Raw genomic sequence first — 14,663 nt, forward strand, 5'->3', positions numbered from 1 at the left:
TCTTCTTCTGCCTCTATCCCTGCTCCTGCTCTCATGAGCTCTCTCTTTCTCTCAAAGACATAAATCTTTTTTTTCAAATAAATAAATCTTTTTAAAAAATCGTTATTCTTTGTATTCCACATATAAGTCATTTTTAGATCAAACTTTTAAAGTTTTATCTGACAAAAAAAAAAAAAGACAATGCAGCTAAAGGTAATGTATAACCTAGAAAGAAGAACTTAATCAGTAAACCAATGGATGGTACAGAAAGCTGACGGGATAAAATGAGCTACATGCAGCCCTGCTAGCATCCCGTAGATACTTTACTCGTGCACAGTAACCATCACAAGTCTTCCACAATCTTGAAATCATCCAGCTCACTGCTACAAATTCAGATTATTAATTTTTCTTCCTATTTTTTATCTGAAAAAAAAAATGTTTCCTGTACCATAGGGAACAAGAAAACCATTATCACAACTATTTATTGAGCATTTTGTAAGTGTAAGGAATTTTACTTACTTAAATTAAGTCTGTCTCCTAAAAGTTCATTAAAGAAAGAAGATAAAACAAACTCAAAAATATAAAATAAAACTCCCAGAGCCACAAGGGAAGCTGGGGATTCCTGATGTTTACCTAAGACCCGATGCCGCCACCTCCCAAAAGGCCAAGGTTTCATTTGCAAATGATTGTGTTTAGAAAAAGGCCAGATTGGCATTAATTTTAATTCTTGGGATTTCAGCACTTAGTAACATAATCCCAAACTTGTATAGAGCATGCAGCACTTCTTACAAGTTGTTATTGGTTTTGATTATAAAAGATACATGGCCATTGCAGAGAATTTAAAAAAGACTACTTTTTTAATTATTATTTTTTAAAGACTTTACTTATGTGACAGAGAGAGAGAGAGCGCACAAGCCAGGGGAGCAGCAGAGGGAGAGGGAGAAGCAGGCTCCCCTGCTGAGCAATGAATGCAATGAGGGGCTATCCCAGGACCCTGGGATCATGATCTGAGCCAAAAGCAGATGTTTAACCAATCGAGCCACCCAGGTGTCCCTACAACAGTTATTTTATTTATTTATTTATTTTTTTTAACAACAGTTATTTTAATAATGATGTATATCATGTAATAATGATGTATATAAAAGCAAATGTAAAGATTAGCCAGTTGTTCAACGAATGAACAAATGATTCATAAATTAATGTCCATAGAAACCTCAGTACTAAAGTCATAGATGGCTCTCTTTAAAATAATTTTGAGGGCAGCCCAGGTGACTCAGCGGTTTAGCGCCGCCTTCAGCCCGGGATGTGATCCTGGAGTCCTGGGATCGAGTCCTGAATCAGCCTCCCTGCATGGAGTCTGCTTCTCCCTCTGCTTGTGTCTCTGCCTCTGTGTGTGTGTGTGTGTGTCTCATGAATAAATAAAATCTTTAAAAAAAAAACTATTTATTTATTTGAGATAGAGCACAGAGGAAGAAGGAGAAACAGACCCCTGTTGAGCAGGGAGCTCCATGCAGGGCTGGATCCCAGGACCCCAGGATCATGAGCTGAGCCAAAGGCAGACACTCAACCAACTGAGCCACACGGGTGCCCTGAGGCTTAATATTTAGAAGACAAAATTGCAGTATCCCAACTTTACGATCTTTTCCAATATAATACAAGTATACAGGTCAGAGAATGAGACTCAAATGTAGTTTTGACTTTTACGTCTGTAAAACAGTTCAGCTCCTTTCCAAAGCAGAGTCTTACTTTTTAATCCATTAACAAGTAATAAAGGTCAGGTTCCTTTGAGGAATAACTTCAGGTTCCTTAGCTTTCATAACAGTGAAGTCCAAGACCTTTGATGTGCTCAAAAATTTTAACAGAGTAAAATTCTCATATCCAGATGAGATTTTATCTGATTGTTAATTACAGTATCAGTAGTTACTGGCAAAAAGCTTCTATGTAACATTATGAATCATCCGGTCCTTGACATATGGCTACTTCCGGGGAGGGGGACACGTGATATTTAGCATAGGACATGTGAGGCTGTGGGAAAAGTAAAGTTCTTGGCCACAAGAACTAGGATAAAACCCTTGCCCTTGGGAAAAATGCCAAAAATCTCTGAAGTCCACTGCAAGGCAGTTAAATTTTCAACTTTAGATGATCTCTGTTATAAGAACACAAACCACAGCATGAAATTAGAATAGATTTTTGAAAACTACATTATAAAGTTGCAAGATACCTATTTTTTGAATTTTATTTTTTTATTTTTATTTTTTTTTTTAAGTAGGCTCCAAGCCCAGTGTAGAGCCCAATGCGAGGCTTGAACTCATGACCCTGAGATCAAGACCTAAGTTGAAATCAAGAGTCAGGGACTCCCGGGTGGCTCAGGGGTTGAGTGTCTGCCTTTGGCTCAGGGTCTGATCCCAGGATCTGGAATCCAGTCCTGCACGGGGCTCCTTGTGGGGAGCCTGCTTCTCCCTCTGCCCATGTCTCTGCCTCTCTCTGTGTTTTTCATAAATAAATAAATAAATAAATAAATAAATAAATAAATAAATCTATCTATCTTTAAAAATATATTAAAAAAAAGAAATCAAGAGTCAGACACTCAATAGACTGAACCACTCCTGGCCTTGCAAGATAACTATTTTCTGACATTCGTGTGAATCCATGCTAAGTGATAGTCCCCAGGGTGAATATAAATATCTTCCCCCTTGGGATTAGTTTAAGCTAACTTGGCTCTAAAATCTTTCACTACTCAAAAACAGAGTATCATAATGGCTAACTTCACTAAGTGCTTACTATTAAGTGTTCTATATGGACAAGCTTATTAATCCTTACAATAATGCCCCTAACTACATTAACTCTAAAATAGGAATTTTCAGAATGCCTGGATGGCTGAGCAGTTGGGCATGATCCCAGGATCCGGGATGGAGTCCCACATCAGCCTCCCTGCATGGAGCTTGCTTCTCCCACTGCCTATGTCTCTGCCTCTCTCTCTCTCTCTGTGTCTCTCATGAACAAATAAATAAATCTTTAAAAAAATAAATAAATAAGGACACCTGGGTGGCTCAGCAGTTAAGCGTCTGCCTTCAGCTCAGTGCATGATCCTGGAGTCCCAGGTTAATCCCACATTGGGCTCCCTGCTTGGAGCCTGCTTCTCCCTCTGCCTATGTCTCTGTCTCTCTCTGTGTGTCTCTCATGAATAAATAAAATCTTAAATAAATAAATAGATAGATAGATAGATAGATAGATAGGAATTTTCTTTAGAGGTTTTGAAAATAAATATTATTTGTTACTGCAACTTTAAAGAAATTAATGAATTATTTTTAAAAATATTTTATTTATTTATTCATGAGAGACACACAGAGAGAGAGCCAGAGACACAGGCGGAGGGAGAAGCAGGCTCCCAGCAGGGAGCCCGACATGGGACTCAATCCTGGGTCTCCTGGATCACACCCTGGGCCAGAGGCAGGCACCAAACCGCTGAGCCACCTGGCCTGCCCGATGAATTATTTTTAATGTGAGAGAAGCACTATCTTTGGCCTAAAATGAAAATAAGCATAAATGCATATGTATTTTGGAAAACTACTCTATTATTCTATCCTATGGATCACTACTGGGAAATCCATGCAAAACCAAAAGACCCTAAAAAGAGATAATTGCAGAATTTGAATATCCTTAGAATCCCAGTTGAGTCTTTATTTTATGGTTTATTATAAAGAAGGAGTTCTCCTCGAAACTTGTGCCCAAACAGATGTAACCCACGGAGATCCACTTAACTTTTTGTAGGGTATAGACATAGAACAGATAAATTAAGAGATCCTTAATTATCCTTGATGGTCAAGTTAGTTGTAATTACATAGCAAATTCAATAAAATTACCAACTTTAGGTCGAGTTACAAATGTTAGTATATGCTTTGGGAAAGTGAAATTAAGACAATAACATAGTAAGAATGAAGATTAGTACTGATATGTAGAAATTACCTTCACACTGCCAAATTTACAATTTTGCCAGCCCATTAAGGCTTTTATATTTAAACATAAAGATACCCCCCCCCCAAAAAAAAGTATTCCTGACACAAAACATCTGGCTTTTTAAAGTTTGGAGACATAATATTCTTCAAATGTGGCTCCGTGGATAGTTCTTTCTCTTGTACAAAAGAAGATATCAAAAAATTAAATTTTATTGTGACTACATCTCAAAATGAAGAGTCATCAACTTTATCTTAAGGAACACATTTTTTTCCCAAGAGTTCTTTCATCACAATTTCCTGCATAGACTGAATGATATGTCTGTCTCTGCTGGCAATACATAGGCCTGAGTAAAGGTTTTCCAAAATTTTTCTTCTGTGCATTTTGTTTTTAAGATTGTATTTATTTGAGGGCAGCCCAGGTGGCTCAGTGGTTTAGCGCCCCATTCGCCTCAGGGCGTGATCCTAGGGTCCCGGGATCAAGTCCCATGTCAGGCTCCCTGCATGGAGCCTGCTTCTCCCTCGGCCTATGTCTTTGTCTCTGTGTCTCTCATGAATAAATAAATAAAATCTTAAGAAAAAAAAGATTTTATTTATTTGAGAGCAAAAGAGAGAGAGAAAGACTGAGAGAGCACAAGGACAGAGGGAGAGAGAGCAGCAGACACCCCCTGAGCAGGGAGCCAGACATGAGGCTCAATCCCAGGACCTCAAGATCACAACCTGAGCTGGACGCAGATGCTTAACCCACTGAGCCACCCAAGCGCCCTTCTTCTGTGCATTTTTTAATTTTTATTTATTTTTAAGATTTTATTTATTTATTCATGAGATACAGAGAGAGGGGCAGAGACAGAGGCAGAGGGAGAAGCAGGCTCCATGCAGGGAGCCCCATGTCGGATTCGATCCCAGGACCCCAGGATCACACCCCGGGCTGAAGGCGATGCTAAACCGCTGAGCCACGCGAGCTGCCCCGTGCATTTTTTTAAACCGTATTTTAAGAAGCATCATCAAAACCCACACACATATATCAAAACCAAAACCAAAAAATTAGCTATCATATGCCCATGTAGACATCTTAGTAGGTTGACTAATTGCTTCATGAAAAGTTACGGAGTAGAACAGAGGGAACATTTGCAGTAGAGGAAAAATAATCCAGATCTGAGTAGAAATCATGGCTCCATGGCTGGCCACCTATGTGAACCTGGGCAACTTCCTTCTCTCAGGCTGAGTTTTACTTGCAAAATGAGGTAATAATTCCAATCTTATGAGGATTAACTCTATGTGTAATGCCCAGCACAGAGCCTGACTCAAAGCAGGAGCTCAGGAAACAGTTACTGTTATGATCCTGTTGTTATTCACGTAAGCTGCTTAAAGGCAAAGCACACTCTTGTAAGTCACTTGTAGGCTCTGTAATTAGGGAGAACTAAGAAAATAAAGGCAAGGAACATCAAAGTCACAAATGAGGATCTGGTATAATATCATTTCAACACAGGCCTAGATGGGAAAGGAGACTATGAAGCAATAATAATGACCTTCAGACATATATATCAAAACCAACAATATCCTTAGCATATCCCAATTAACAATGTCCTTATTTTTATAAGCCCCCCTGAAAGGAGATGCTGCTGCCTGGGTGCAGCTCCTGTACAGAATCACCCTTCATTCCCCAAGTACCTCCCGTACCTCCCGAATGCCCACACGCCAACGGCGGGCCACGACGCCGGGCCTGGACATAAGGCAGGGAGCAAAAGCAGACACGGCTCCGATCCTCGTGGCGCTTCCAGTCATGCAGCCCCACCGAGTGCCAACTTGTGAGATAAAGGAGAGTACACGGTACTCTAAGAGCCAGTAACAGGGATCTAACCTAACTGGGGAGATCAAGGAAGGTGAGGGCTGAAGAGGGAGTGGACAGTGGAGGAAAGCAGTTTGTGCAAAGACCTGGTAGCGGGAGAAAGCAGCAAGAATGCAAGACCAAAAGGCCAGTGTGCGTGGAGGAAGATGAAGTGTGAGACTGAGCTCGGGCGGCTGAGGCTCTGTGGATCGTGTTAGAGAGCTCTGACATCCCAAGAGTCATGAAAAGCCGCCGAAGGGCTTTAGAAACGCTTGCTTACTTTATGAGTAGCCAGGCTGAAAGGATGCTGCAATCAGATTCGCAGTTCGCCTTTGCCTTCAGGACAGAGCAAGGAATTCAGATAGATCCCAAAGTAGGAAACAAAAGTTCCTCAGGCAAGGACAACAGCTTGGGGGGTAGGGTGACGGTGGAAGTGGAAGAAGTAGATAAATTCAAGAGATATTCAGGAAAATCTGATGCGTCATGTACAGGGGCTGAGGGAGAGCAAAGTGTCCAAGAAAACTTCTGGGATTCTGATTCACAGGACTGTAGAGGACACCTATATTCAGGAGAGATGTGCTCCAGAAAACTCTTTAAGGCAGTTAGTTACCTACCCCCCGAAAGGACAGAAGTACATAAATGCAGTTCACTTGTGCCCTGAACCCGTGTTAACCCACGGTGATCCCCTACTTTACTTAGGACACCGCCAAGCCTTTTTGCTATGTCCAAAAGTCAAATTGACTCTCAAACGTACAAAATGTTTCCAACACTGAAGATATTTCAAAGATTCGGCCACAAGCTTTAGAATCAACTTCAAACGAGTTCTAAAATTGGTTTGAGCAGTGGGGCAGCATTATGGAATGAATGTGTCATTTCCCATGATGACTACACTGAGATAGGACTAACACGAGCTTGCTGCTGCGTAAGGTAAACATTTTAAATAAATCTTAACAGTGCAGAGTGCTCTTATGAGATGTTAAACTAAAATATGAAAGTTTTATCATGCATTACAATAATTTGAATTATACTACTTTTGGGGTGCTTGGGTGGCTCAGTTGGTTAAGCATCTGCCTTTGGTTCAGGTCCCATCTCAGGACCCTGGGACTGAGGCCCAGGTCAGGCTCCTTGCTTGTGAGGAGCCTGCTCTTCCCTCTCCTGATCGCTCTTGCTCTCTCTAGCAAATTTTAAAAAGGAATTAAAAAAAAAAAAAAAAAAAAAGGAATCATGCTTTTATGTTTTTTTCCAACATTTTGAAATGCCTGTAGAAAACACATTTTTTTAAAGATTTTTTTAAAGATTTATTTATTTGTTTGTTTGTTTGTTTATTTATTTATGATAGAGAGAGAGAGACAGAGACACAGGCAGAGGGAGAAGCAGGCTCCATGCCGGGAGCCCGATGCTGGACTCGATCCCGGGACTCCAGGATCACGTGCTGGGCCAAAGGCAGGCGCCAAACCGCTGAGCCACCCAGGGATCCCTCTTTTAAAGATTTTATTTATTTATTCATGAGAGACACACAGAGAGAGGCAGAGACACAGGCAGAGGGAGCAGCAGGCTCCATGCAGGGAGCCCGACGTGGGACTTGATCCCGGGACCCCAGGATCACGCCCTGAGCTGGGCTGAAGGCAGGTGTTAAACCGCTGAGCCACCCAGGCATCCTGAAAACTTGGCATTTTGTAGGAAACGATATGATTTTTAAAAACCCACATTCCTTGTTGATCTTTTTTTTAAAAAGAGATTTAATTTATTTATTCTTGAGAGACCCAGAGAGAGAGCAAGAGACATACAGGGGGAGAAGCAGGTTCCCCAAGGGAAGCCTGATGTGAGACTGGATCCTGGGCTCCACCCAGGAGTCCCTATCCTTGTTGATCTTAATAAATATTTAAAAGCATCAGGTTCCCTGCAGGGAGCCTGCTTCTCCCTCTGCCTGTGTCTCTGCCTCTCTCTGTGTGTCTCTCATGAATAAATAAATAAAATATTCTTTTAAATAAATGAAATTTAAGAAAAGAGATCCCTGGGTGGCTCAGTGGTTGAGTGTCTACCTTTGGCCCAGGCCTGATACCGGGGTCCTGGGATCGAGTCCTGCATTGGGCTCCCTGCATAGAGCCTGCTTCTCCCTCTGCCTGTGTCTCTGCCGGTCTCTCTCTCTGTCTCTCTGTCTCATGAATAAATGAATAAAATCTTTAAAAAAATAAATATTTAACTGTTCCCATCCAGTTCTTGTTAATGCCCATCACATTGTTCACTGTAAAAGATTTTTTCTAAACACACCCGTATATGTATATACTCTGTGCAGACTAAAGCACTGACTTTAACAATACTTAAATATCTACTTTCCTTGGTCTTAATTTTTTAATAGGTACCCTAGTGCCATTGTCGCAGTGGAATACTAATGCCTTGAAGTATTAGAAACATAGAAACTCTAAATCTGACTAATCCAATGAAAAGAAGTGAATGCGTTTTGCCTCTTTAAGGTCAGCCTAATGAAAAAAATTAAAATAAAGTAGAATAAAATAAAATAAAGTAGAATAAAATAAAATAAAGTAAAATAAAATAAAGCAAAATAAAGTAAAATAAAATAAAGTAAAATAAAATAAAGTAAAATAAAATAAAATAAAGTAAAATAAAATAACGTAAAATAAAGTAAAATAAAATAAAGTAAAATAAAATAAAATAAATAAAATAAAATAAAGTAAAATAAAATAAAATAAAGTAAAATAAAATAAAATAAAGTAAAATAAAATAAAAATTAATAAAATAAAGTAAAATAAAATAAATAAAATAAAGTAAAGTAAAATAAAATAAAATAAAGTAGAATAAAATAAGATAAAGTAAATAAAATAAAATAAAGCAAAATAAAATAAAGCAAAATAAAATAAAATAAAGTAAAATAAAATAAAGTAAAATAAAATAAAATAGGGATCCCTGGGTGGTGCAGCGGTTTGGCGCCTGCCTTTGGCCCAGGGCACAATCCTGGAGACCCGGGATCGAATCCCACGTCAGGCTCCTGGTGCATGGAGCCTGCTTCTCCCTCTGCCTGTGTCTCTGCCTCTCTCTCTCTCTCTCTGTGACTATCACAAATAAATAAAAATCTTTTAAAAATTAAAAAAAAAATAAAATAAATAAAATAAAATAAAGCAAAATAAAATAAAGCAGAATAAAATAAAGTAAAATAAAATAAAATAAAGTAAAATAAAGTAAAAAGTAAAATAAAATAAAATAAAGTAAAATAAAATAAAATAAAGTAAAATAAAATAAATAAAGTAAAATAAAATAAAGTAAAATAAAATAAAATAAATAAAATAAAATAAAATAAATAAAATAAAATAAAGTAAAATAAAATAAATAAATAAAATAAAATAAAATAAATAAATAAAATAAAATAAAATAAAATAAAATAAAATAAAATCAGATCAACCTAACGCATCATACCTTAGTGCCGAAGCATTTATTTCCCTAATTGTGGGTGGACGGGCCCCTTGGCCACCTGCCTGCGCTAGGCCCTGACGAGCATTTTATGAATCTCAACTGCAGTTACCAGGATGTAACCACGGCTCGCACGGAGCAGAATTCTTTTATTCTTTCCCCTCCCGATGCCGATTTTATCTCAAGGCGTGAGAAGGCAAGGCAAGGCGGCGGTCCGAGGCCACATGCGGAAGATGTCATCTCCCCGGACGAGGAGAGGAGTCAAGCACCTTCTGGACACGGGGCCTCGGCGCCCACCGACTAGGACGAGGCTGGGAACCCGCCGCGCACCGCGGAGGCCGCGAGCGTCCCTGGGGACAGGCCCGGGAGCTTGGGCCGGCGCGGGGCGCCCGTGCGGTTCATCTTTTCCTTAGTTCAGGGTGTGTTTCTTTTTCTTAACGACGTGAGATCCGGCCGTGGCCTTGCAGCCTCCCCGAGGCCGGGTCTAGGCAGCGCCGGGCCCCCGAGGTCGGCGAGCGGGCGCGGGAAGGGCGGCCGGGGCCCCGGGCTCCCCCTGACCCGGCCCCGGGGCGCCGCGAGCCGCCGCCTCCTGGGAACTGCGGGGCCGGGGCTCTCGGGACAATGGGCCGCGGGGCCGCGGGGCTGCGGGGCGACCCTCCGGGCTCACCGGGAGCCGAGACGCTGCCGCAGCCCCCCCGCCCCCCGGCCGTGCCCGCCGAGCCCGAGCCGCGGACCGTCGGGGCAAGGAGCCGAGCATCCCCGGGGGCGGGGGGGGGGCCGGGGACTTGGATGCCACCGGGGGGGGGCGGGGGCGGCCCGCGGGGGCAGGGGTAGGGGTGCGGGGGGTGGGCAGGGGCAGGATGGGGGGCGTGTGCGGCCCGCGGGTGGGCAGGGGGCAGGGGAGGGGGAGGGGCGTGCGGGCCGCGGCCGGGGCAGGGGCGCGGGGGCGGGGGCGGGGGTCCTGGGCCGGGGTCGCCCCCCCGGCCGCCGCTTACCTGCTCCTCCTCCGGGGTCAGCTGCGGCGCCATGTCGGGCCGGGGCGCGGTCGCGGGCTCCATCCCGCCGGGAGCGGGGAGCGGGGAGCGGGGAGCGGGGAGCGGGGGCCGGAGCCGGGGCCGGGGCGGGGCGGGGGTCCGCGGCCGCCGCTTCCGCGTCTCAGCAGCCCGGGCCCGGCCGGCGCATGGCGGGGCGGAGAGGCCGGGCGGAGAGGCCGGGCGGAGAGGCCGGGCGGCCGCCAACGCCGCGTCTGCTCCCGGAGGAAGGGCCGCGGCCGCCCGCTCGGCGGAAATCCCGGCTTCCGCCCCTCCCCCCGCGCCCCTCCCCTCCCGCAGGGACGCGCCCGCCCCGCGCCCCGAGGTGCCGGCCCGCAGCGCCCCGGGCGGTCGGGGGTCCGGCGGGAGCTCCCCACAGCCCACAGCCGCCCGCCCGAGCCGGGGCCGCGGCCCTGCCCCCGCCCCGCCCCGCCCCGCCCCGCCCCCGCCGCGCACTGGGCGCCCCCTCCGGGCTCAGCGCCCGCGCCGCAGCGCCCGCCCGACGCCCCGCGGCTCCATTCAGAAAGCGGCTTCTCATTCACAAACGGGCGGCGGCGCGGAGGGCGGGGCGGGGCGGGGCGGGGCGGGGGCGGACCCGCCGGGAGGGGGAGGCCGGGCGGGGCGGGGGGACGGAGGAGGGAGGAGGGAGGGCTGCGGGGGGGAGGGCCCAGGGGGAGTAGGGGGGAGGGGGGATGGCTGCGTGGAGGATGGAGGGCTGCGGGGGGATCTGGGGGGGAAGGGCCGCAGGGAAGAGGGGGGCCGCAGGGGGGAGGGCCGCGGGGAAGAGGGAGGGCTGCGGGGGGGGGGTGCGGGAGGAAGGAGGGCCGTGGGGGGGTAGGCGGTGGGGGAAGGGCCGCAGGGGAAGAAGGACGGGGTGGGGGGGCGGCAAGGGGAGGGCCTCAGGGAAGAGGGAGGGCTGAGGGGCGGTGGGGGAGAAGTCTGGGGGAGGGGGAAGAGGGGAGGAGGGAGGGCCGCAGGGAAGAGGGAGGGCTGCTGCGGGGGTGGGGGGGTAACCCCGCGGGAGGAGGGCGGAGGGGAGGAGGGAGGGCTGCGGGGGGGTCTGGGGGGGAGGGCCGCGGGGGGGAGGGCCGCCGGGGTCGGCGGAGGCGGCTGGTGTTCCGCGGCACCGCGCCCGCAGGCCGCACCCCCTTCGCCCCCGAGGACCGCCGACCGCCGCCCGGGCGCCCGCACCTGCGGCCCTCAGCGGGAGCCGCGCTCAGTCCCGCAGGGGAGCAGCAGCGGGTCGACCCTCACCCAGGAACGGCGCGGCCCTGCACGCCCGGGGCTCCCAGTGCGGCTTCGCGGTGCCGCAGGACGGAGCCCGCGGTCGGTCGGAGGCACCGGGAAGCGGGCGGCCCGCTGTGCTGTTGCATGGTTCCAGAGCAAAAAGAAGTACAGAACCGGTCCAGCCCACCCGCAACGGCTAACCCCCGGGGCCGAAGCCCCGCAGAGCTGGGGACAGGCCCAGGGAGGGGTCCTCGGACACCGAGGAAGGTGCTCTGGCTTCTGACGCTCCCTCTAGGACTTGAGAAGCGACCTCCCTCTGGTTTCCTCTCCTTCTCCATCAGCAGTGAGACGGCAGTCAGGTGGCCCTTGCCTAGAGAAGTATTGTGCGCGGACTCGTGGCGACTTCAAATCCAGCTTTTGAAAGCTTCTTGTGGACAACGTTATTTGTGGTTTGAATTTGTTTTGATGAAATGGTTTTGAGGTTGGGTGTTAGGACCTCCTGATCCAACTCTTGTGCTGGGAGTGGAGAGGACCATTACGTTGACCATAGTAACAGCAGCGCTGTCCATCGTGTGATGGTGGACTTTGCAACTAAAAACCAGGAGGTTTGGGGCAGCCTGGGTGGCTCAGCGGTTGAGCCGCTGCCTTAGGCCCTGGACCTGATCCTGGAGTCCCCGGTTCCAGTGGGGCTCCCTGCATGGAGCCTGCTTCTCCCTCTGCCTGTGTCTCTGCCTCTCTCTCTTCCTCTGTGTCTCTCATGAATAAATAAATAAAATCTTGTTTTTTTAAAGATTTTATTTATATATGAGAGACACACACAGAGAGAGGCAGAGACACAGGCAGAAGGAGAAGCAGGTTCCATGCAGGGAGCCCGATGTGGGACTCGATCCCGGACTCCAGGATCACGCCCTGGGCGGAAGGCAGACGCTCAACCACTGAGCCACCCAGGGATCCCAATAAATAAAATCTTTAAAAAAAAAAAAATAATAGGAGGTTTGACCAGTGACCCTAGAGTGTTCAGTTTGGGCAAGGCTACTCTTTGCTGACCTAAATGGCTCTCCAAAGATCTTGAGGCACTTTGCTCCTACTGTGGCCGGGCTCCTCTTGCTTAGCGGTGGCGGTTAGCCGTACGCAGTCTGAGGAAAAGAAGGGATATGCCCAGGCTCCCCCTTGTAGGCAGTGGCACAAGGCGTGTAAATACTCCTGGAGCCATAACCCTCCAAGCAGCCCCCTTTGCCTGCCAGCACTGGCGCCGTAGCCTGCCAGCCACATGCCCCAAGCAGAGGGGGACCAAAGCGGACAGCTGATAGCTCGCTGTTATTTGGAAGGGCCGACTCCACCAGGAACCAACTGGTAGAAATGTACACATCATCTAGATTTGGACTTCATTTCTGTCATCGTTACTTTGCCTGAAACAATAGTGTGATTACTATACCATTGGTTTAGAGTATGTTATTTCTTTATTGATTTATTAAGAAACATCCCTTATGCCACTGGCTTGTGAAGTGTTATTAGAAGTTATAATTCCTGCAGTGAACCTGTGTTAAATAAATTATTGACAAAGGTAATCTCAGTCTCTGAGCATAATTTGCTATGAATAAAACAAGTAATCCCTGCTATTTGGATCTGTTTCTATCACAGGCAGGTTATTTGCACCAACAAGGCTGTGACTCTAGGTTGAGTGCATCACCCCATACAAGAATTACAGTTTGAGTATTGCAACCAAATACTCCTCTGGAAGACAGTCCATTTATTATTTTTTTTAGAGATTTTATTTATTTATGAGAGACACAGGCAGAGGGAGAAGCAGGCTCCACGCAGGGAGCCTGACATGGGACTCGATCCCAGGTCTACAGGATCATGCCCTGGGCCGAAGGCGGCGCTAAACCGCTGAGCCACCCAAGGCTGTCCCCGTTTATTAAACAAGTATATTTTTATGCCATGCACTGGGGTTACAAAATGAACAAGACAATGGTCTCTTCCACATGTAAAGCTCTAGACTGATCCCTGGGCCATATTGTGAAGTAGAAACAGCAAGACTCAAATAGTGTCCATAATAATGTCGTTTGTACAAAGAAGAATAAAGAACATATAAACTTATTGCTACACAGAAAAGGCTTGGGAGGGGGCACCTGGGTGGTTCTGTCAGTGAAACGTCTGCTTTCAGCTCAGATCAAGGTCCCAGGGTCCTGGGATCGAGCCCGTGGTGGGTGGGGAGCCTGCTTCTCCCTCTCCCTCTGCTACTCCACCTGCTTGTGCGCTCTCTCTCTGTCTCTGTCAAATAAATAAAATCTTCAATCATTGAATGTCTTTCAAGAGGAAAGAAGGAAGAGAGCGATTTTCCCCTAGCTGGTCTTTTGTAAATTTTAAGTTGCTGGGTTGTTTTTTTTTTTTTCGACTTTTTATTGAGGCCTAATATACGTACAGAAAGGAGAAAATGTAAGTATACCACATGAATTAATTTTTGCAAACTGAACACGCCCATGTAACCAGTACACAGATCAGGAAATAGAGCATTCCCAACTTGCCAAAGTCCCCCTTATGTCCCTTCCTAGTCCCTACTCTCAAGAGTAACCATGGTTTTGGCTTCTAACGGCATAGCGTGTCTATGTTTAAATTTTGCATGTGGTTGTATAATCTTCCCCCCCAAACTTTTAGTAATACCTTAAATATAGTTTTTCTCCTGGAGCAGGCAAATGGCTCCGGGACAAGGCTGAAGTAGGAAGTGGCAGGACACAGGAGAGGTTTTGCCCGGGATCATCAGGACGCGGGAGGTCAGCGATGCACCCAGGTCACGGGGCTTAGTGTGGGCGAGGGCGAGGCTCCAGGCGCTGGGCCCCTGCGGGTGGGGGGGGGGGGGTTCTGGAGAGCAGAACCCGCCAAGGCCGGGGTTCAGTGCCGTGAGCCGGCGGCAGCACCGGCCGCGCTCTGGGAGGCACAGCTGAGTGCCAGCGTGGGGCTGGTCGGGGACGTGCTCCAGAACCTCTGGCCCACCCCAGGCCCAGCAGGACACGCTGGGAAGGTTCTGAGCAGACAGGCGGGTGACATGGCCGGGGGAGGGAGCCGGCTGGCCTGGCCCGAGTGCCCGCGCCAACCTTCCAGATCAAGGTGCTGTCACCAGCTCGGGCAAGTCCTGGAGACGCCACAGGGCTTCTCGTACAAAGGTAGCAAAAGACTGGAAACCATGTGATGGCCCATCCGAGAAGACTCAGTAAATAG

General features: G+C 47.5%; 1 protein-coding gene across 1 annotated transcript in view; it reads right to left on the minus strand.

The window, feature by feature from the left end:
• Positions 1-10,333, minus strand: part of PTPN9 (protein tyrosine phosphatase non-receptor type 9) — a 71,971-nt gene extending 61,638 nt beyond the window's left edge. Inside the window, exon 1 of the mRNA XM_025472118.3 lies at positions 10,182-10,333. Coding sequence (XP_025327903.3) covers positions 10,182-10,244 — 63 coding nt within the window. The 5' untranslated portion in view covers positions 10,245-10,333. The remainder of the gene's footprint in view (positions 1-10,181) is intronic.
• Between the last annotated feature and the right edge of the window lie 4,330 nt (positions 10,334-14,663).

This window comes from Canis lupus, chromosome 30, assembly GCF_003254725.2.
Source record: "Canis lupus dingo isolate Sandy chromosome 30, ASM325472v2, whole genome shotgun sequence".
Taxonomy (NCBI): Eukaryota; Metazoa; Chordata; class Mammalia; order Carnivora; family Canidae; genus Canis; species Canis lupus.